At 41.5% G+C, this 20,772-nt stretch overlaps 1 protein-coding gene and 1 long non-coding RNA gene across 4 annotated transcripts in view; one reads left to right on the top strand and one right to left on the bottom strand.

Moving 5' to 3' along the window:
• eva1a (eva-1 homolog A (C. elegans)) overlaps positions 1-19,702 on the top strand; it is a 35,921-nt gene extending 16,219 nt beyond the window's left edge. For all 3 annotated transcript variants that reach the window (XM_034187789.1, XM_034187774.1, XM_034187780.1), the window contains exons 3-4: positions 1,959-2,312; positions 19,545-19,702. In XM_034187789.1, coding sequence (XP_034043680.1) covers positions 1,959-2,312; positions 19,545-19,657 — 467 coding nt within the window. In that variant the 3' untranslated portion in view covers positions 19,658-19,702. The remainder of the gene's footprint in view (positions 1-1,958; positions 2,313-19,544) is intronic.
• LOC117525864 lies at positions 15,300-16,515 on the bottom strand. The gene is made up of 3 exons (XR_004565159.1): positions 16,019-16,515; positions 15,459-15,644; positions 15,300-15,363 (listed from the first exon to the last, which is right to left on the bottom strand). It is a non-coding gene; the product is annotated as an uncharacterized LOC117525864 (long non-coding RNA).
• Positions 19,703-20,772: the final 1,070 nt, after the last annotated feature.

Raw genomic sequence — 20,772 nt, 5'->3', positions numbered from 1 at the left:
GCTTCCACGCAGCGTTGTCATGACGCCACACGACGCAACTTGAAGCAGCCCCGGTGTAAAAGGGGCTAACGCAGAAAGGAGGTAGTTTTCTCGCAAGTTGAGGCAACTTAGCAGCACTTAACTGGATGCCACACCCACACAATATAACGTTACCCGATGCCAATTTATGATTCCTGCTGTGCTCCATTGTTGCTAAGCTATAAATCACGCAGGATTGTTGTCGAACGTTTTATACCGTGTACACAATGCAGTAAAACTACACCACTCAAAGAGCACATGTGAATAATTAAAAGGAAAAAAAATGCTCATTACAGCCTGACTGCAGTTCGTCGCTCTCACCTCAAATTCTCTCATGATTGTGTTAAATAAAGTCCATTTAGTCCTGCTCACAGACTGATTGCCAGAGACAGGACATGTCCACATCCAGTATAAGTCCTCACGGAGGACATCTCCACGTCCACTCACGGACTGTTCGCGTATGCCGGCTGCAGCTCCGCGGTCACAGGAAGAATGATAAACTTTTAACAGAAATCAGAGCACACATCTGTAACGGTGCACACAAAGACATAAACTAGAAGAGAAATCAGAGCGCACACCTGCTCATTACAGCCTGCCTGCAGCTCCTCTGCACTCTTACCTCCTCAAGCTTCTCCCCCCCACTGCGTGCAACTGACGCAGACATTCCTGCGTTATTAGATAAACAGCATATGCAACTTGAAGCAGGCTGGTGTGAAAGGGGCTTAGCAATGGAGATTCATGCTCCCCTGCCTCCTCTTGTAAGTGTTATGAGCCTCCATCTCACAATGAGGGTTCTCAAAGTTGTTAGTTTGCACTAGCAACCAGTAGTCAGAGTGCAGGGGAGTAACCACAATTCCTCTTCTTTTTTCTTTAGTTTTTCAGCCGTGCTAGTATATACAAACAACAACAACAACAAAAAAAACAACCCTGAATAAATATGTCCATTTTGGACATTTATTAACATGGCAGCCTTACGAGGGCCCACTCCCAAGTACATATTTTTATATGTACTTGGGAGTGAGATAAGAATGAGTCTTTTGACTTTGATTAATTGTTGCAAGCAGTTAATTATTTATTACTAAGCAGATGGCTATGAATGCTACATTCCACTTAAGCTAATAATAAACACCCCTAAATTCTACACACTGTAACTTTAAGTACTAGTACTACAAAAGAGGTTTGTTCCCAGAAGACTTTTACTGACAGACCATTGAATGCATCACTAATGAAATAATAAAACATGAAACTACAGCTATCTTAAGGATAAAATCTAGTAAATAAATAAACTTTACTCACTTCTGCCGACTGAATGTATGTAATAGCTCAAAGATAACAGAGCCCCATGATACATTCTGAAAGTAAGAGTCTGCTGGATATTTACAACATGTCTTTGTTTTTTGTGTACATTGTGTGATTTTGCAGCAGACTTGTTCATTCATTCATATACTGTATCTGCTTGTTCCAGTTAAAAGGTCACGGGAGAGCTGGAGCCTATCCTACTGGTCATAGGGCTAGAGGCGGGGTTCACCCTGGACAGACCGCCAGTCTATGGCAGGGCCACAGATAGACAGACAAACACATTCACACACTCATGCACATCTACGGTCAATTTGTTTTTGGAAGTGGGAGGGAGCAGGAGTACCCACAGGGAACACGGAAAGAACACGTAAACTCCATTGTAGTCTTAATTTGGAAGTGTTGTGGCAACTCATAAAAATCAGTTCCTGGTGGGGCAAAAAAAAAAAAAAAAAAAAAAAGTCAGAAATTTAAAAAAGTGCTCCATTAGTGAATCCACTTCTCTTAAGGGTATTTGTAACTCTGGAACAATCTCACCAGTCGAATTTGGTAGCTGCTAATATCGTTAATGATTGACCCACAGTGCGTCCATGAAGTTTTGATGTTTTATCAAAACTTGTGAAATGATGACCTCTGTGCTCCAGATCAACCAGAGAGGACAGCGCTGGTGTTTCTGGGTGGAGTGTGTGTTGGCCTGCTGGTCACACTCTGTGCCATCGTTTTCCAAATACACTGTCGAGCTGACTGCCACTATGGCAACAGCAACCAGCCACATTATCGCCGTGGTAACAGACACCACCATCACCCTCACAGCTGTCCCCACCATCAGTCTGCTGTCAGTCATCCAGACAGAAGTGCTATGGTTGTCTCAGGAGGAACTCAGCCTGCTGGAGAGAGCGAATCAGAGGACTGGGATGATACGTCAGACCTGTCGGCACGGCGCCGCAGACGCTTTGAGAGGGCCCTGCTTCACGCCTCTATGTACACATCAGCCGAGGGTATGACACACATGCACACCATATATACATACTAAAAAGAATGTAGTGAACATATGAGATCAAGAGCCACTTTGTAAGAGTTTATGGAGTCATGAGGTCGTTGGACAGAGGTGTTTAGTGATGTTGATATCTTTGTATGCAAGTCTTCAGGGTCCTGGTGCTTCCTGTCTGACTGTGTGGTTGTGAAACTCGAATGCTAACTAGTGACATAAGGTGACAAGTGGACGTGAGAGTCAACAGTGTCAACAGTGAAAACGTTTGGTGTAATATTTGATGACAGGCTGAAACTTGATCGACAGGTGAGTTCTGTTATGAACAACAACTTTTTTCATTTGAGGATTTTATCGAAAGTAAAAGGGTACCTGCCACGTAAAGCTCTTGAGACTGTAACCCATGCTTTTATTAACACATGACTGGATTACGGTAACTCACTGTATTTTGGCCCGGACCAGTCACTCCTGCACCGCCTGCAGGTGGTACAAAATGCACCTGCCCATCTCCTCACTGACAAATGCAAGCGTGACTACATATCCCCTGTCCTAACTTCACTGCATTGGCTCCTCATTGCTTTTAGAATAGATTTAAAAATGTTATTTGTTTTTAAAGCTCTCAATGGCCCAGTCCCTCAGTACGTGACTGAGCACCTCCATATCTACACCCCTGCCAGAGGATTGAGACATAAGAATCAACTGCTACTGGTCACCCCAAAAATGAGGCTAAAAACTAAAGGTGACAGAGCCTTTGTGGTGCCAGCCCCTAGGCTCTGGAACAACCTGCCCTGGCACATCAAATCAAATCAAATCAATTTTATTTATATAGCGCCAAATCACAACAGTTGCCCCAAGGCGCTATATACTGCAAGGCAAAAACCATACAGTAATCACAGAAAAACCCCAACAGTCAAAACGACCCCCTATGAGCAAGCACTTGGCGACAGTGGGAAGGAAAAACTCCCTTTTAACAGGAAGAAACCTCCAGGGGAACCAGGCTCAGGGAGGGGCAGTCTTCTGCTGGGACTGGTTGGGGCTGAGGGGAGAGAATCAGGAAAAAGACATGCTGTGGAAGAGAGCAGAGATCAATCACTAATGATTAAATGCAGAGTGGTGCATACAGAGCAAAAAGAGAAAGAAACACTCACTGCATCATGGGAACCCCCCAGCAGTCTAAGTCTATAGCAGCATAACTAAGGGATGGTTCAGGGTCACCTGATCCAGCCCTAACTATAAGCTTTAGCAAAAAGGAAAGTTTTAAGCCTAATCTTAAAAGTAGAGAGGGTGTCTGTCTCCCTGATCCAAATTGGGAGCTGGTTCCACAGGAGAGGAGCCTGAAAGCTGAAGGCTCTGCCTCCCATTCTACTCTTAAAAACCCTAGGAACTACAAGTAAGCCTGCAGTCTGAGAGCGAAGCGCTCTATTGGGGTGATATGGTACTAAGAGGTCCCTAAGATAAGATGGGACCTGATTATTCAAAACCTTATAAGTAAGAAGAAGAATTTTAAATTCTATTATAGAATTAACAGGAAGCCAATGAAGAGAGGCCAATATGGGTGAGATATGCTCTTTCCTTCTAGTCCCCATCAGTACTCTAGCTGCAGCATTTTGAATTAACTGAAGGCTTTTCAGGGAACTTTTAGGACAACCTGATAATAATGAATTACAATAGTCCAGCCTAGAGGAAATAAATGCATGAATTAGTTTTTCAGCATCACTCTGAGACAAGACCTTTCTAATTTTAGAGATATTGCGCAAATGTAAAAAAGCAGTCCTACATATTTGCTTAATATGCGCATTGAAGGACATATCCTGATCAAAAATGACTCCAAGATTTCTCACAGTATTACTAGAGGTCAGGGTAATGCCATCCAGAGTAAGGATCTGGTTAGACACCATGTTTCTAAGATTTGTGGGGCCAAGTACAATAACTTCAGTTTTATCTGAATTTAAAAGCAGGAAATTAGAGGTCATCCATGTCTTTATGTCTGTAAGACATTCCTGCAGTTTAACTAATTGGTGTGTGTCCTCTGGCTTCATGGATAGATAAAGCTGGGTATCATCTGCGTAACAATGAAAATTTAAGCAATGCTTTCTAATAATACTGCCTAAGGGAAGCATGTATAAACTGAATAAAATTGGTCCTAGCACAGAACCTTGTGGAACTCCATAATTAACCTTAGTCTGTGAAGAAGACTCCCCATTTACATGAACAAATTGTAATCTATTAGATAAATATGATTCAAACCACCGCAGCGCAGTGCCTTTAATACCTATGGCATGCTCTAATCTCTGTAATAAAATTTTATGGTCAACAGTATCAAAAGCAGCACTGAGGTCTAACAGGACAAGCACAGAGATGAGTCCACTGTCTGAGGCCATAAGAAGATCATTTGTAACCTTCACTAATGCTGTTTCTGTACTATGATGAATTCTGAAACCTGACTGAAACTCTTCAAATAGACCATTCCTCTGCAGATGATCATTTAGCTGTTTTACAACTACCCTTTCAAGAATTTTTGAGAGAAAAGGAAGGTTGGAGATTGGCCTATAATTAGCTAAGATAGCTGGGTCAAGTGATGGCTTTTTAAGTAATGGTTTAATTACTGCCATCTTAAAAGCCTGTGGTACATAGCCAACTAATAAAGATAGATTGATCATATTTAAGATCGAAGCATTAATTAATGGTAGGGCTTCCTTGAGCAGCCTGGTAGGAATGGGGTCTAATAGACATGTTGATGGTTTGGAGGAAGTAACTAATGAAAATAACTCAGACAGAACAATCGGAGAGAAAGAGTCTAACCAAATACCAGCATTACTGAAAGCAGCCAAAGATAACGATATGTCTTTGGGATGGTTATGAGTAATTTTTTCTCTAATAGTTAAAATTTTATTAACAAAGAAAGTCATGAAGTCATTACTAGTTAAAGTTAAAGGAATACTCGGCTCAATAGAGCTCTGACTCTTTGTCAGCCTGGCTACAGTGCTGAAAAGAAACCTGGGGTTATTCTTATTTTCTTCAATTAGTGATGAGTAGTAAGATGTCCTAGCTTTACCGAGGGCTTTTTTATAGAGCAACAGACTCTTTTTCCAGGCTAAGTGAAGATCTTCTAAATTAGTGAGATGCCATTTCCTCTCCAACTTATGGGTTATCTGCTTTAAGCTGCGAGTTTGTGAGTTATACCATGGAGTCAGGCACTTCTGATTTAAGGCTCTCTTTTTCAGAGGAGCTACAGCATCCAAAGTTGTGCTCAATGAGGATGTAAAACTATTGACGAGATAATCTATCTCACTCACAGAGTTTAGGTACCTACTCTGCACTGTGTTGGTATATGGCATTGGAGAACATAACAAAGAAGGAATCATATCCTTAAACCTCCACATCCGCTCAGTGGGATTGATCAAGGTTTTTAAATCTTCCCTGAAGACAAAATTTTTATTTAATTTTAATTGATTTTATTACATTTCATTATATTCTATTTTATAGTACTGTGTTATGTATTTTAGTATTATTTATTTATTGTAATTGCTGCATTTTATTGATTATCTTACTTTTAATGTGTATAGCACTTTGGTCAACCCCGGTTGTTTTAAATGTGCTCCATAAATAAAGTTTGAGTTGAGTTGAGAAGTTGACAACAGAATTTGCCTCCATTTGTAGCCACAGGGGCACCGGTGGCCAGTTTTTTGGGGGTCCCCTTTGCCAATACATGAGGGCCCTGATGCTAGCAGCCCAGTAATACTGCCTGAAGAGTGGCAAACCAAGAACCACCCTTGGACTTGGGTTTCTACAGATGGGTTTTAGAAATCCTGTGGGTTTTGAAGTTTCAAATATAGGATAAAATTATAAGGTCCAATTCTTGTGAGAAGGCAGATGTGAGAAAAATGGGTCGATTTTGACAAAGGTAAAGAAACCTTGGAAAAGAACACATCTTAATTGAATTTATCTGGCCAGTCACAGACAAAGGTAAAATTTTCCAACTTTCTATGTGCTGATTATGTTTTGACATGAACTCTGAGAAGTTTAATTTGAATAACAACCTAGAATCCCTGGGAATAGTTAAGCCAAGATAAAAGCAGTCTTTGACCACTTTGAATGGTGTATTCTCCAGGAAACCAGGGCCCATATCCACGAAGCAGCCTAAGGCTAAAAATAGCTCCTAGTAATGTTATTGTAAGAAAAATCTCAGAAATCCTCAAATTCTTAGACATTTCTTAGAATTTTCCCTTGGTAAGATGAAAGTTGCCTGCAAAGCACTTTAGGCCTTAAGAGAGCTCCTCAGGTGCCAAACTGGTAAGAGTAGGGAGGAGGACTTTTAAGAAGCGTAATGCTGCATTTACACATAACGACGACAAGTCATGAATGCCACAAAGTTTACATTCTTGGCCGCTGATCACGAATGTGATGATTCGGGCAGAGGTGGAAGGTGTCCTCAGGACATGCTGCAACCTGTTACCACATGTTACGATTAATGGCACGTGTTACTGGCGAATTATCAGGAACCATTACGCACAGTAAAGAATAATGTTCCACACTTTTGCACGCTTTTGCGCGTAACAGCACATCGTTAAGTTCTGTCACATTGTGAATGAGGTGATTTGTCCACATACGCACTCCCATATTTGGGTGATTCTTTAACTACGGGCACTATTGGCCTTGTAAATGTAATTTCCACCACACCACTGCCTTACAATATAAAGCGCCTTGGGGCAACTGTTTGTTGTGATTTGGCGCTATATACATGTGCTCTGATGTCACTGTTTATCTCCATAGAAACTACCCAAACAATCTTTCATACAAACTGTTTAAAGGGACATTACAGTGTTGTGGTGGAAATTACAGCAATAGTGTGGGACAACTACATTTTGTTTAAAAAAATCACAACAGTTGTATGACATTGAATACCCCAATTATGTTTTGATTATATTACTGATATTTTATTCAGAGATATTTTAAAACATTAGAAAAAACGTTTCTTTACCATTCATTTTTATCATTGAAGATCAAAAGTCTGGGTGTGGGACAAGCACAAAACGGCAATATTTGCATATAATGATGCTGAAAAAAGGTGAAAAAGTCATCATAGACTACTAGAACAAATTTCTTAACACACTTTCATTGTAAAGATAACTATAAAAGTGTGAAATTTCCCCTTTTTTCTGTTTTTCATACAATATGATCAAAGGACATAATAAGTGCCCATAGTCTAAGAATCACCCATTTATCCATCAGCTGCTGAACAATTGATATCGTTCCATTTTGCTCCTCAAAATCCGCAGCAGAAGAACTTTGTGATTGCATGCTTAGTTGGGCTCTGTGCCATGCAGTGATGCAGAGAGGAGGAAGAGACTGAGAGAGCCAGATGTGTGGCTCCACGTGGCTCTTGTCTCGCTTGTTTTCCCAAACATCAGGCACAGCAGCAGCAAGTGGAACACCTGCAGGAGCACGCTGATGAGCATTGGAACAAGACTTTGAGCCGACTTGGCGTCACTGTCCTTCTTCAGCATTACTGCAGAAATTAAACTGAATACGGTGCAGCAGGGTTTAATTGTGCGCACGTCAGAGAAGAACGCCGTCTCGCTCTATTAAGGATCACCACTAATCAAGACGGATCAACATGCTCAGTTGCGACCTCCACAACATGAGGGGAAATGTGGGTGGTGCGTGACATTCGTGGAAGATTTTTTTTGACAATCAAAAACATGCTCCATGAAAATCACAAATATCACGCACCAACATGCACTATTAAGAAGCCTATTCAAATGTATTAAGTCATGTTTAGAATGTCAGGAATATGACAAGAATGATGCAAATATAACATTTGTAACGCGTCTTGCCTATGTTTAAATACAGCATTAGATTGTCTTAAGCAAAGGAGATGGCAGAAAAGACAGAGATGAAACAGAGATATTCTCTGTATGTAGGATGACAGTGAGTCAGTAAAGGCCCCCTGACATGAGCATGTCTTTGATTCATGCAGTAGCACGCACGTTGTCGTGATGATCTCACCCGCTGTGTTCCCAGCTGGAGGCGTTCTTTGTTCTACCGGCTGCCATGCGCTCTGTGTGGATATAAAATAATTATTTTGTGTCAGATTAATCATTTTCTCTGAAAATTGGCCGTGGAAAATGGCTGTAATGACTTCCTAAATCACAGAGGACCGCTCCAGCTTCAGCCGTTCACGCACGCGCGCCTAACAAGCTGCAGAAAACATTTTGAGCCATCTAAAAAGGTAATTATTTGTCATGTTTACATTGTCATGGCTTGGTAAAACAGCAGAGGTGTCAAATCCGGTTTCAGAAAATAAAAACCCTCCCATGTGTTGCTTCTACCTGTGCACCTAAAACAGGTGATCTCAATAATTAGCTCATGGAACAAATATGTGGCTGGACTTTAACTTTCTGAAGCTGGATTTGACACCTCTGTAAAACAGTTGTGTGTTCTTTCCTTCCTGTGTGCAACTGTTAAAATATGTTTATAACAGATTTAACATCTTGTTATAATCATTCAGACGAGCTGTGCTCTGATGCGATCCGCTGACATCACCACTCGCTCTGTTTACTTCTTCTTTACTCCACTTGACAAGCTGCACATCCTGTTGGCGATTAGATTGCGCCACGGAGCATGACATCTATGCGTGAAAGTTTTTTGAACATTTCAAAATTCTCTATGTGCAATAGCACGCATCGGCGCCCCCTCACATCCTGTCTGCACCTGTTAAAGACGAGTTTACTCTCCAGCATGACACAGGTCATGCTAGTGCGTGAGTCAAAGACATACTCGTATCAGGGGGCCTTTACATGCTCCCGGCTTGATCTACGTAATTATTTTCTGTTAATTTACTGTCTTAATGTATGTATAAATTGTTTAGGTTTGTATAATAATAATAATAATTATAATTATTATTGTCTCATTGTTAATATTGTTATTTTATTACTTATATTTTTTCATTTGATTCTTAAATGGACCACAATGGAAATAAGTGTTTTCACTTTCGTGTCATGCATGTATTTTTTAACGTATTTACAATTATATTATGTACTCCCAATGGACGTATGAAAAACTCACACATGCACACTTTTGATATATAGATATTTGGCATGTGAATGAGATACATTCAAACATTTTCAAGCTGTGTAACAATTCATTTAATTTTGCTGAGTTTCAACATAATAAAGTTATCCTCACGATTACGTCTTAATGTAGTTGAAGTTATATGATCATCTCATTTCACTGTCCATTCATGACTAGGAGAGCAGAGCACATTTGTTTTTTTTATTTCTCTTCCCCTTTCCGTGACAACCACTCACAGCTCTTAGAGGACTGCATCTACCTCCTCACAAAGATAAGAGTTTCTGTCCCCTCCTTGCTCAGCGTTGCTCTGACACCTGCTCGCTCACTCGTCTGCCGCGTTCACACCGGGCGCGATCAGACGCTACAAATTCGCGTGGGTCGCCAGGCGACGGACGCGCATCCTTCGCCCAGTGTGTTGCTCTGCTTGGGTGGACTTTCGCTGCGAAAATTCGCCCCGCTGCGCCATCAAATAGGAGGAGCTTCCATTCCGCTCGCCGGCTCCGGTTGTCAGCTAACATGACGGACCTTGATCACACGGAGCGAGTTGTTGTGAAAAGCTCCCAATACAGAGAGTATCATTATTTGCTGCAGAAGCTGTGTCTGGGTGAAGGCCGCTTTCAGCGGTCCTTCCACCTCTGCGGGACCCAGTTTGAGGATCAACTGTCCCGTTCGCGAGCGCACATGTAAACAATAAAAAAAAAAAAAAAGAAACTCCGCTGCTTGCTGCCAAAAAACTCTGTCATAATTGTGTTTAGAAACCAGTCACCATTTGCTTTATACAGGTGTGTAGTTAATAACTAAAATAATCTCCAGGACGATTACGTGCGCACGCACGTAAAATAAAAAGAAACTCCGCTCCCCGCTGCTGCTGTTCGCTCCAAAAACTCTGTCATGATTGTGAAATAAAGGACAAAAGAGACATAAGTCCTGCTCACAGGCTGCTACCAGATACAGAACATGTTCCCAGCTAACAATGGAACGTTGCCTGAACGTTACATCAAAGTGGCAGTAACGTTGCATCACAACGTTGTAGGAACATTCATTTGTAGACTCTCCAGAACGTTCCAGGAATGTTGCCAAGAACGTTGCAAACCAACCAACCTAGAACGTTCTCAGGAGGTTGTGACACAACATTGCTGCAACGTTGTGGCAATGTCCCCCAACACGAAGGAACACTGTGAACACTGCATGAGTCTGTAAATTGCAAGTTTATTACTTTAGAAGTATTATTACAATAGCAATGCATTAAGCCATGGACAAGTTCTCAGTAATTTGATTAGTTCTCATCCGCCCTCCAGTATTATTACAATTACAATAGCATTTCTCATCCGTGATGTGACCCATGACTAAGGTTTAAAGATTATTTTCACTGTGCAATTGTATACACTAGAAAATGAAATTTCTTTTCTCAACCAGTGACTTCAGTGCAATAAAACTTCAATAGAATAATTTACCTTACATAAATAAATAAACACATAAAATAATACAGTCATAGAAACAGGTAAAATACACTCCAATCTCTCAGGTACTAAGCCAGGTGACATCATCCAGTATTATTACAGTTACAATAGCTTTAAGCCATGGATAAGTTCTCAGTATAAAATGAACTAGAAGGGTCAACGTCAACAAAAACTGAAGATGTCGCCACCGTCCACCCTTTAAAGCAGCAACATCAGTCCCGGATCCAGACCGGTTTGGACCAATGTAGTTGCATCGGTCAGATTTTTTTACGCATTGTTCGTCATCGGTAAAAAAAAACAAAAAAAAACAAACAAATAATCCTGAATAGTGCCGAATGTGTCCCCATGGTGAACACAGCTTTTGATTTGTTCCCACAATGGTGGGTGGATCACAAAGGTGGATCAAAACAAACATAGCGTCAGTCCAGTCGAGTTGATGATCATGGCATCCAGGAAAAAAGTTGTGCAAGGAAAATTGGGCACTTATTTCATGTCTCCCCCGCACCTTACAGAGGGGGAGGCATAAGTTCTCAGTATAAAATGAATCACTTCTCATCTGACCCATGACTAATTGTGGCATCATCACTCATGGCACTGCCGTCCATGGCGTCATTCACTACACAATGGTCCATGGCATCGGCATCCACATCGTCACCCATGGCATCGGCATCCACATCGTCGCCCAGGGCTTCATCCACCCCAGCATCTGAGTCAGCATTAACACCAGTACCAATTCTTTCATCCTCTTTCTTTGCCTAAAAAACAAAGAAAACCATTCATAAAAATACTATACAGTAACTTCTATAGTGCCAGTCCCCTCAGCACAGTGAAGTTCAAGGGCGCTCAACCAGTCCATGTATTAATATGCAGAATCCTTAATTCAATATCTCAATTTTTACAATTCATATTTTAATTTTTCAGAGGATACTATTCAATGGTTTCAATCCTATCTTTCGAACAGAAAGCAGCGTGTTGTGGATGGTGCCACATCCTCGTATCTCCCTAGTTATGTTGGTCTTCCACAAGGCTCAATATTAGCCCCTCTATTATTCTTTCTGTATAGAAATGATCTCCCTGATGTGCGCTCTGAACTAAATATGCAAATGTATGCAGATGACGCAGTAATCTTGTTCCAGGGAAAGAGTGACAAAATATCTGTAGACCTCACAAATGCACTATGTAAAATACACAAATGACTACATAAAAATTGTCTTCTGCTGAAGACCAAAAAACTGTATGTATGATGTTCACCAAAAGACCAATTAAGTTAGCCAGATCCCATGTTTTCTTGGAAGGGGAAGAACTGTGCTTGTGAACCAATTCAAATATCTCTGAGTGATATTAGACCCAAATCTTACATTCAAAAAACGTATCAAAAAGGTAAAATCACACTGTAAAGTTCAATCGATCTAATTTTAAATAGATAAGACCGTTTATTACAATAGATGCGGCCAAATCTTACTTACACTTCATGTCACATATAGAGTATTGCATTACAACATGGTCCTTTGCAGGAACAACTGTACTGAAACCAGTAGAACAGTTGTACAAAAAAGCCATAACGATTTCTCATCACCGTCCAATCTTAGAAAAATATAAGCTTTTAAGTTTTGAGAATTTCATGCTATTTAAAATGTGTTGTGCTGTGTACAGGTCCCTACACAATTTGGCCCCACTCCCTCTGAAGAACAATATTAACAGGAAAAGTAACAATGAAATTAACACCAGATCCTCCGCTAGGTGTGATTGCGAGATCAAATTTTGAAAAACTGTCTTTGCTCAAAATGTACTCAATTAGGGGCAATAGCACATGGAATACTCTGCCAATGACAATCAGGTTCAGCCCCACATTTGCTTTATTCAAGACACAGCTTAAAACATGACTGAAAGATAACCAAACCTGTAATCATTACAAGTTAAAGACATGCGAAAGCAATATACTTTCATATACACGCACACAACACATAGGTAAGCTTATGCACACCAGCACTTCAAAGAGATACTGCAGATGTATCGAGCACTTTACTATCACGACAAAGCACTTTAATTCAGCATCTTATAATAAAACTGACTGTACCTGTACACACCTACAACTGAATTCTACCTCAGTACTTTCCTGCACTTTATATTGAGATAACAGCATTTTAACCTCCATCTTGACAGGAACAGATTAACTCCTCCTTTATATGGCTCTGGGTTATATTAAAATATGACAGTGTATTATATTGTAAATTATCAATGTTTTTATGCTTGTTAAATGCTCTGTGTTTTATATTTTATGTCTGGAGACTACGGATGGAAATTAGTATTATGCTAAAACTGGCATATTTACATTAAAGTGTGTGCCCTATATATATATATATATATATATATATATATATATATATATATATATATATATATATATATATATATATATGTATGTATATATATATATATGTATGTATGTATGTATATATATATCTATATATATGTGTGTGTGTGTACGAGGGCTGTCAATAAAGTATAGGTCCTTTTTATTTTTTTCAAAAACTATATGGATTTCATTCATATGTTTTTATGTCAGACATGCTTGAACCCCCGTGCGCATGCGTGAGTTTTTCCACGCCTGTCGGTGACGTCATTCGCCTGTGAGCACTCCTTGTGGGAGGAGTCGTCCAGCCCCTCGTCGGAATTCCTTTGTCTGAGAAGTTGCTGAGAGACTGGTGCTTTGTGTGATCAAAATTTTTTGTAAACCTGTGAGGCACATCGAAGTGGACACGGTTCGAAAAATTAAGCTGGTTTTCGGTGAAAATCTTAACGGCTGATGAGAGATTTTGAGGTGATACTGTCCCTTTAAGGACTTCCCACGGAGTGGGACGTCGCGCAGCGCTCCCAGGTGCCGTCGTCAGCCTGTTTCAAGCTGAAAACCTCCACATTTCAGGCTCTATTGATCCAGGACGTCGTGAGAGAACAGAGAAGTTTCAGAAGAAGTCGGTTTCAGCATTTTATCCGGATATTCCACTGTTAAAGGAGATTTTCTTAATGAAAGGGATGCAGCCGGCGTGGTGCAGCGGCACAGGAAAAACACCTCCGTGTTGATAACCATTTGTAAAATCCAGGCGGCTTTTGATGGCTTTCAGTGGAGTGAGTATCTGAGAAATTGTTTAACAGTTGGGCATGTTCCAACTTGTCCTTAAGGCTTCCAACAGAGGTGTTTTTCCTGTGGCGGAGTGTCGCGGCGGCTGCGAGCCGACGCTGCAATCCGTCCGCACGTCTTTCATTAAAAAAAAATCTCCTTTAACAGTAGAATATCCGGATAAAATGCTGAAACCGACTTCTGAAACTTCTCTGTTCTCTCACGACGTCCTGGATCAATAGAGCCTGAAATGTGGAGGTTTTCAGCTTGAAACAGGCTGACGACGGCGCCTGGGAGCGCTGCGCGACGTCCCGCACCGTGGGAAGTCCTTAAAGCGACAGTATCACCTCAAAATCTCTCATCAGCCGCTAAAATTTTCACCGAAAACCAGCTTAATTTTTCGAACCGTGTCCACTTCGATGTGCCTCACAGGTTTAGAAAAAATTTTGATCAAACAAAGCGCCAGTCTCTCAGCAACTTCTCAGACAAAGGAATTCCGACGAGGGGCTGGACGACTCCTCCCACAAGGAGTGCTCACAGGCGAATGACGTCACCGTCAGGCGTGGAAAAACTCACGCATGCGCACGAGGGTTCAAGCATGTCTGACGTAAAAACATATGAATGAAATCCATTTAGTTTTTGAAAAAAATAAAAAGGACCTATACTTTGACAGACCTCGTATATATACTGTCTATAAACAACTGTACGTTCATTAATATGCACTGTCCCTGTCAAATAAACCAATAATGAATGAATGAATTCCAATTGTCAACACAGCCGAGTGACAGTTACACTATGGAGGGAAGGTGAGCCCAAACAGATAGGTTTTAAGATGTTTGCGGAAAGAGAATACAGAATGTGAGGAACGGATTGAGAGAGAGATTGCTCCAAAGAGCTGGGGTGCATGTGAGCCGCTCACGGTCTTTACTCTTGAAACAGTCAACACTGGACCGGGATTTGATTGAAGGGAATGACTAGGTGTGGCCATGGTGCTAGTACAAGTCACCTGTGAGTTGCTGATGCCATAAAAGTTGAACTACTTACCCTCTTTGCTGCATGGCGCAGTGTTTCAGTTAACGCATCATCGATAGCATCTGGTAAAATTTCCATCTTGTTGCTGAAGGCTTCTGTCACAAAAACAAAATAAAAAACGGTCTTGTATTTTCCTCTTTTTTAACTGGAGAAACGATAAAATTCTTTTTAATTGCTAACTAAAATTAAATGATGCAGTGAGACACCTTGATAACTTACTCTTCAAAACTCTAGAGAGTGAGAGGCTGCAGGGCTTTCTTCCCTTTCCATCCTTTGAGGCTGACGCCAGCCCACAACCGCCACATCCCAATTTCACCGAGCATCGTCCTGGCAAAGGAGTTCAGCATTGATCCAGATAGCTGTTTCAGCAGATTCACCTATGACAGAGTAAAAAGAAGTATGTGTGCAATGTCAATATGCAACTTTCATGAAAATAACCACTTCTGCTAAAGTGTTAGGAACAATAATTTACCACTGTCCTCCTAAACTCCTGGTCCTCCAGCGTTTTGCTGAATTGGTCCAGCTCCTCCGTTGTTTTAAGTCTGGCCTGCATTATCTCCAATGCAGTCAGCTTCTTCAGCAGCCTGATTCCTCCACAGTAGTTGTAGTATGCGGTCCACCTTTGACTCCAGTCTGTCGAGTCGTTGCTGTGTACCATCTGTTACAAAGTTGCTTCAAGTTTAGTATACATGAAACAGCTACAATGCTGCTGAAAGCAGGAACACGTATATAAATACAACAGAACTACTCGATCAGTTAATAGGCCTCTCATGCAATGAAATTTGATGACATGGTTGTTTGACATGGCAGCTCGGTTATAGAAATGAGTTTGTAGAGGGGCAGCTGGCTCTTATTAACAAATTACATAAAAACCTGAAACATATCTGTGCCTCTCGTGTGGCCTTTCAAAGGTAAAATGCTCAGTTCTTTTACATTCATGTTGTCAAAAAACATTTTAATAAATACACATAGCTGAGCCACGTCCACAGTATCAGTGGATTCATCGAATTGCAGAGAAAAACACTCACATACCTCAATATCATTCCTCAGTTTGCCGATCAATATCCTCCGCCATTAACTCGCATCGTCGTGCAACAGACTTTCTTGAGAGCTGCACATCCTGCAGACACGATCTCCTTCTGATTTTTAAAATCGGCAAAGAGCACATCTGCAGCTTCCATGAAAGCTTCTTTCACAATTTCACCATCCTTGAATGATTTCTTTCTTTTTGCCAGAACACGGCTGGCACGATAAGAAGCTGTGGTTGCAGCCTTACTGGTGGTATTTGTCCGCGGGGAAAACGGCCTGTTGCGCTGCAAGCCGGCTTTTAGCCGGGAAGCTAGCATCGTAGCTCTTGTGGATCGTCTTAAAATGCCGCTCCAAATTCCCTTTCTTCGGTAATGCCACGTTTGCATTGCAGATAAGGCAGATGGATTTGCCATTTGAATAAACGAAAAAATATTCTTCCCCCCACTCTGGATGAAAATGATAAGTTTGGGATCTTTTTCCTCCGCCATTATACGCTCGCGTCGCTCTCCACTGTAGCTCCTCACGACCTCTTGACCCTGCGCATGCGCAGATAGAATGAACCGCGGGAGTTCCCCCAATGCGATCGACCGTTCAATCCGGACTAGACTATCATCGGCACGGTAGGCCTACTAAAGTATCCCTGAGAATGAAAACTTTCGGAAAATTAAGCAAGTTATAAAATATAAGTGTTAAGAAAGAAAATACAGGAATGACTTTATTTAAATTTACAACAATACCAATTCACCAGCTTTATCAATCAGTATATAGATTGATAAGGCTGGTGAATTATGTAGTTAATAGAACGTCCCCTCAACGTAAGTACAACGTTCCAAAGAAACGTCCAAAAACTGTAACAAGTAAACGTTCCTGATGGAAGTTGCCAGGAGGTGGACAGAACGTTCCTAATTGTGCAACGAAAATGTAACCTCCCAGCAATGTTGCAAGGACGTTCTGTGTTAGCTCTTCAGTCAAACTCCAGACATCTCCACGTCACTACATATTCAGTCCCTGATTGGTCATCGCAGCGCGACGAGACGAAAAAGTTCAGATTTTTGAACTTGGGGAGGAGGGCAGCGCGACGTGAGGCGACGCAGTATCGCGCCACAAACGTGCAAAACGCTCAAAATCGCTTCACTCGCCTCCATCGCATCGCGCTGCGCGGTTTGGCGCCAAAACGCGTCCTTACATAGGGATTACATGGCAACCTGTGGCTGCAGTCACTCGCGTCGCGCCCGGTGTGAACGCGGCATTAGGCTAAGATTCCTTGCCAGGAAATTTTAGGCTAAGTTAGGAGCTCTTTGAGAGGGCTTTGAGTTGCTTTGCGGATATGGGCCTTGGTGCATAACTGTTGGAGAGAAGAATAAATTCAGTCTTTGCCCAATTAATGGTATACCCAGACAGGTTGCCAAAGGACGTAATAAGGTTTAACAAAATGGGTACAGATTTCTCTTGAGTTTTTAAGGTAAATTATTACATCATCAGCATATAAGCAAATACGTGTCTACACCTCCCACTTCCAGGCCGACAATGTCAGCATGTTCTCTTATGTTAGCAGCTAAGGGCTCTAACGCAATAGTGAAAAATGCAGGTGAGAGAGGACAGCCCTGCTGAACTGAGCACTGGAGTGAGAATACACCTGACCTATCAGAATGAGTTAAAACTGAACATTTGGGCCAAGCATATATTAATTTCACTATTATTATTTTTGAATATAAATGTTTCTCTGAACCCAGACCTACAAAGTGATTCAAATATGTAGGGCCACTCAACCTGATTGAAAGCTTTATGTGCGTCTTGGGAGAGGACCCCCAGTATTGTTGATCGTTGATCCCCTGCAGTATTGACTCAGCCATTTCCTTACACAGTTGCCTACACATTGGTAGGTTTTGTCTGGCAGCTCATTGGACTTAGTGTAAGAAGCAGCAGACACACTAGCATTAGCATTAGCATCTGCTCCGGTGGTATGGCAGTCGGTCATTTTAGGTTTGCTGGAGGCCTTTGGTTGCAGCATTTTGACCGCGAAGTGAGTAAATAACTGTGCTGACGTCTTTTAAGTGAGTAAAATGTGGTATAAATATAAATTTGCAAGGTTGTGGAGAGGAGCAAGCATCTACACTGTAGTCATGTGGTGTTCTTTCTTGTTCTTAACATATGCTTGTATTGTTTTAATATTTCTGCATGAAGAAGGTCTACAGTTTGATTATTTTAATTATCCAGTTTTGATGCTTTGTCAAATATGACGTTGATGTTATCAGTGGTATAATTTACACATTCTTCATTGTAAGGGAAAAATGTATTTAGAAATGCATCATATAATGACTGGATTTGTGGACAGTCAACTGCCTTTCAGTAGCTATCAGCGCTGTTAGGAGCCCATTTGTAGGAATGGACAGAGGGCTGCAGAGTGTGGGGTTCTAATTCTTTGTGACTGAGGTTTGCTCTGCTCAGACAGGTTATTTTAGTCAAGTATACTGTTATAGTTAACAGTACTGCTACCTAGGGATAAGCTGTAGATGTTATCTACCCAAACATTCTCCTCTCACTCTGCCATTGAAGATGTATAGATGAATAAGGTAGAGCTGTGGACCATGTGTCATGTTGATGTTGGTCAGTGGGCTGTATGTGTTTTGGGGAGGGATATGTGGGGTTTATACGGTTGTTATTACTCAAGTATGTGTAGATGTCCACGACTGCTTACAGGGTCTTTTGGTCATTACCCAAAGCTCATGGGCACAGGTGAGGATAGGAGTGTAAATTGACAGGTAAATCAAGAGTCTGGCCTTCTGGCTCAGCTCTTTCTTCACCACAACGTCCGCAAAACATCAGAAGCAGCCTCAAGCCATCTATTCTGGGATACTAGGAATCCTCCAGCTGGGGCAATAACTCTCCCCTGACTCAGAGGGGACATTCCACCCTTTTCCGACATAGGTCCATGGTCTTAGATTTGGAGGTGCGGAGTCTCATCCCATTTGTTTCACACCTGGCCTCAAACCTGCCCAGCGCACATAAGAGGTCATTTTCTGATGACGCCAACAGAACGATATCATCTGCAAAAAAAAAAAAACAGAACTAATTGTAATTCTGAGATCACCAAACTGGACTCCCTCCAGGCCTTGTCAGTACCTTGAAATCCTGTCTGTGAAAATCACAAACAGGATAGGTGACAAGGTGCAGCTCTGGGGGAGTCCATCACCCACTGGGAACAGGTCCGATGTAATGCTGAGAATGTGGACACAGCTCCTACTTTGGTCTTACAAAGACTGGATTAGTACTTAATGTCTCTGAAAAATCAGCCAAACTCCCATTTAATAATGAAAGTAAATAAATAGGATAAGAAAAGTTTTAAGTAACAGGATGTATCATCAAGTCTAATGTTTTCTTCCTCTCTCTCTCTACCATTCTTTTTGTCCCTCCACACCCCTCTCTCTGTCTCCCCCTCTCCTCTTCCTCCCTCCCCTCTCTTTCTCTCTCTCCCTTCTTCCCCTTCTGTTCATTTCTTCTTCTCTTCCTACACCCCCCGCCCAATCAGAGCTGGATCGGGCCCAGCGGCTGGAAGAACGGGAAAGAATTCTGCGTGAGATTTGGATGAACGGACAACCAGATATCAGCACAGTCACTCAAAGCCTCAACAGATATTATTGACATATATAAGAGACAACAGACAGTTGGACTGACTAGAGGCTGACCCAATACATGGAGACAGATGTGAATAAGTAAACAAACAGACTGAATACTGAGCAAATGCCATCAGATTGCTCCATGACAGACTACAGAGATATGAGTCTCTTACAGACAGACCTGTTACTGAAAGTACTGTGAATAGATCAATCACTGTTTGAACAACATGGATAAAGTTGACATGTTGGAAAAATGATGGTCTGATGCAGGGGTGGCCAAGTTCGGTCCTCGAGAGCCACATTCCTGACACTCTTAGTTGTCTCCCTGCTCCAACACACCTGAATCCAATGAAAGGCTCGAGCCTTTCATTGGATTCAGGTGTGTTGGAGCAGGGAGACAACTAAGAGTGTCAGGAATGTGGCTCTCGAGGACCGAACTTGGCCACCCCTGGATGCCTCTAAAAATTATGGGGCTGACAGAGCTTTCAATTAAAAGAACTGGTAGCAAATTAACTAACAAACTGTGGGGAAAACTGTATTTGGAGACACTGAATTTTAATTTGTAGCAGCTGTCATAAAGTTAATATTTATGAAAAAAGTAATTGGGAGCTGCAGGCATGTTTAGAAAATTGCAAACATTTTAAACTCATGCTTTCATGTGGAAGAGAGAGGTTGTCATAAGCGTGGAGTTGAAACTGTGCCACATCTACCACGGTGCACTTTTCCCAGCTTGCCTTTCTTTGTGAAGATGATATAATCAAGGCTTTAGTACTTAAATGATCAATACCCCTTTTCAGCCAGCTAACACAGGTCACCAGGTGTCTTAAAAACAGTTGTTAAAGGTTGTAGCTGAAAGATACAGAAGTCATGAATCCTAAAAGATTCAGTTTTCTGATCGGAACAGCCTGTTTGTACATCTGTTACTTTAAATGGGAAGGAGCTGCTGCTAGCCACACCCCCTCTCTGAATGACAGGAAGCAGGTGCAAGGAGAAATGGTACAAAATACTGCTAACAAAGAAAATGGACCGCATTTTGAGGATCTATAGTGCATAAGAAAAGTATGGGCGCATGTACTACTCCACTTTGCTGTTTACAGTGTTTAATTTTAGCGCAGTGCAAGGCGCCAAGTGCTAAGGGGT

Source organism: Thalassophryne amazonica, chromosome 2 (assembly GCF_902500255.1).
Source record: "Thalassophryne amazonica chromosome 2, fThaAma1.1, whole genome shotgun sequence".
NCBI classification, from domain to species: domain Eukaryota; kingdom Metazoa; phylum Chordata; class Actinopteri; order Batrachoidiformes; family Batrachoididae; genus Thalassophryne; species Thalassophryne amazonica.
Note: the sequence above shows the minus strand (reverse complement) of the source record. Positions and strands in the feature narration are given on the sequence as shown.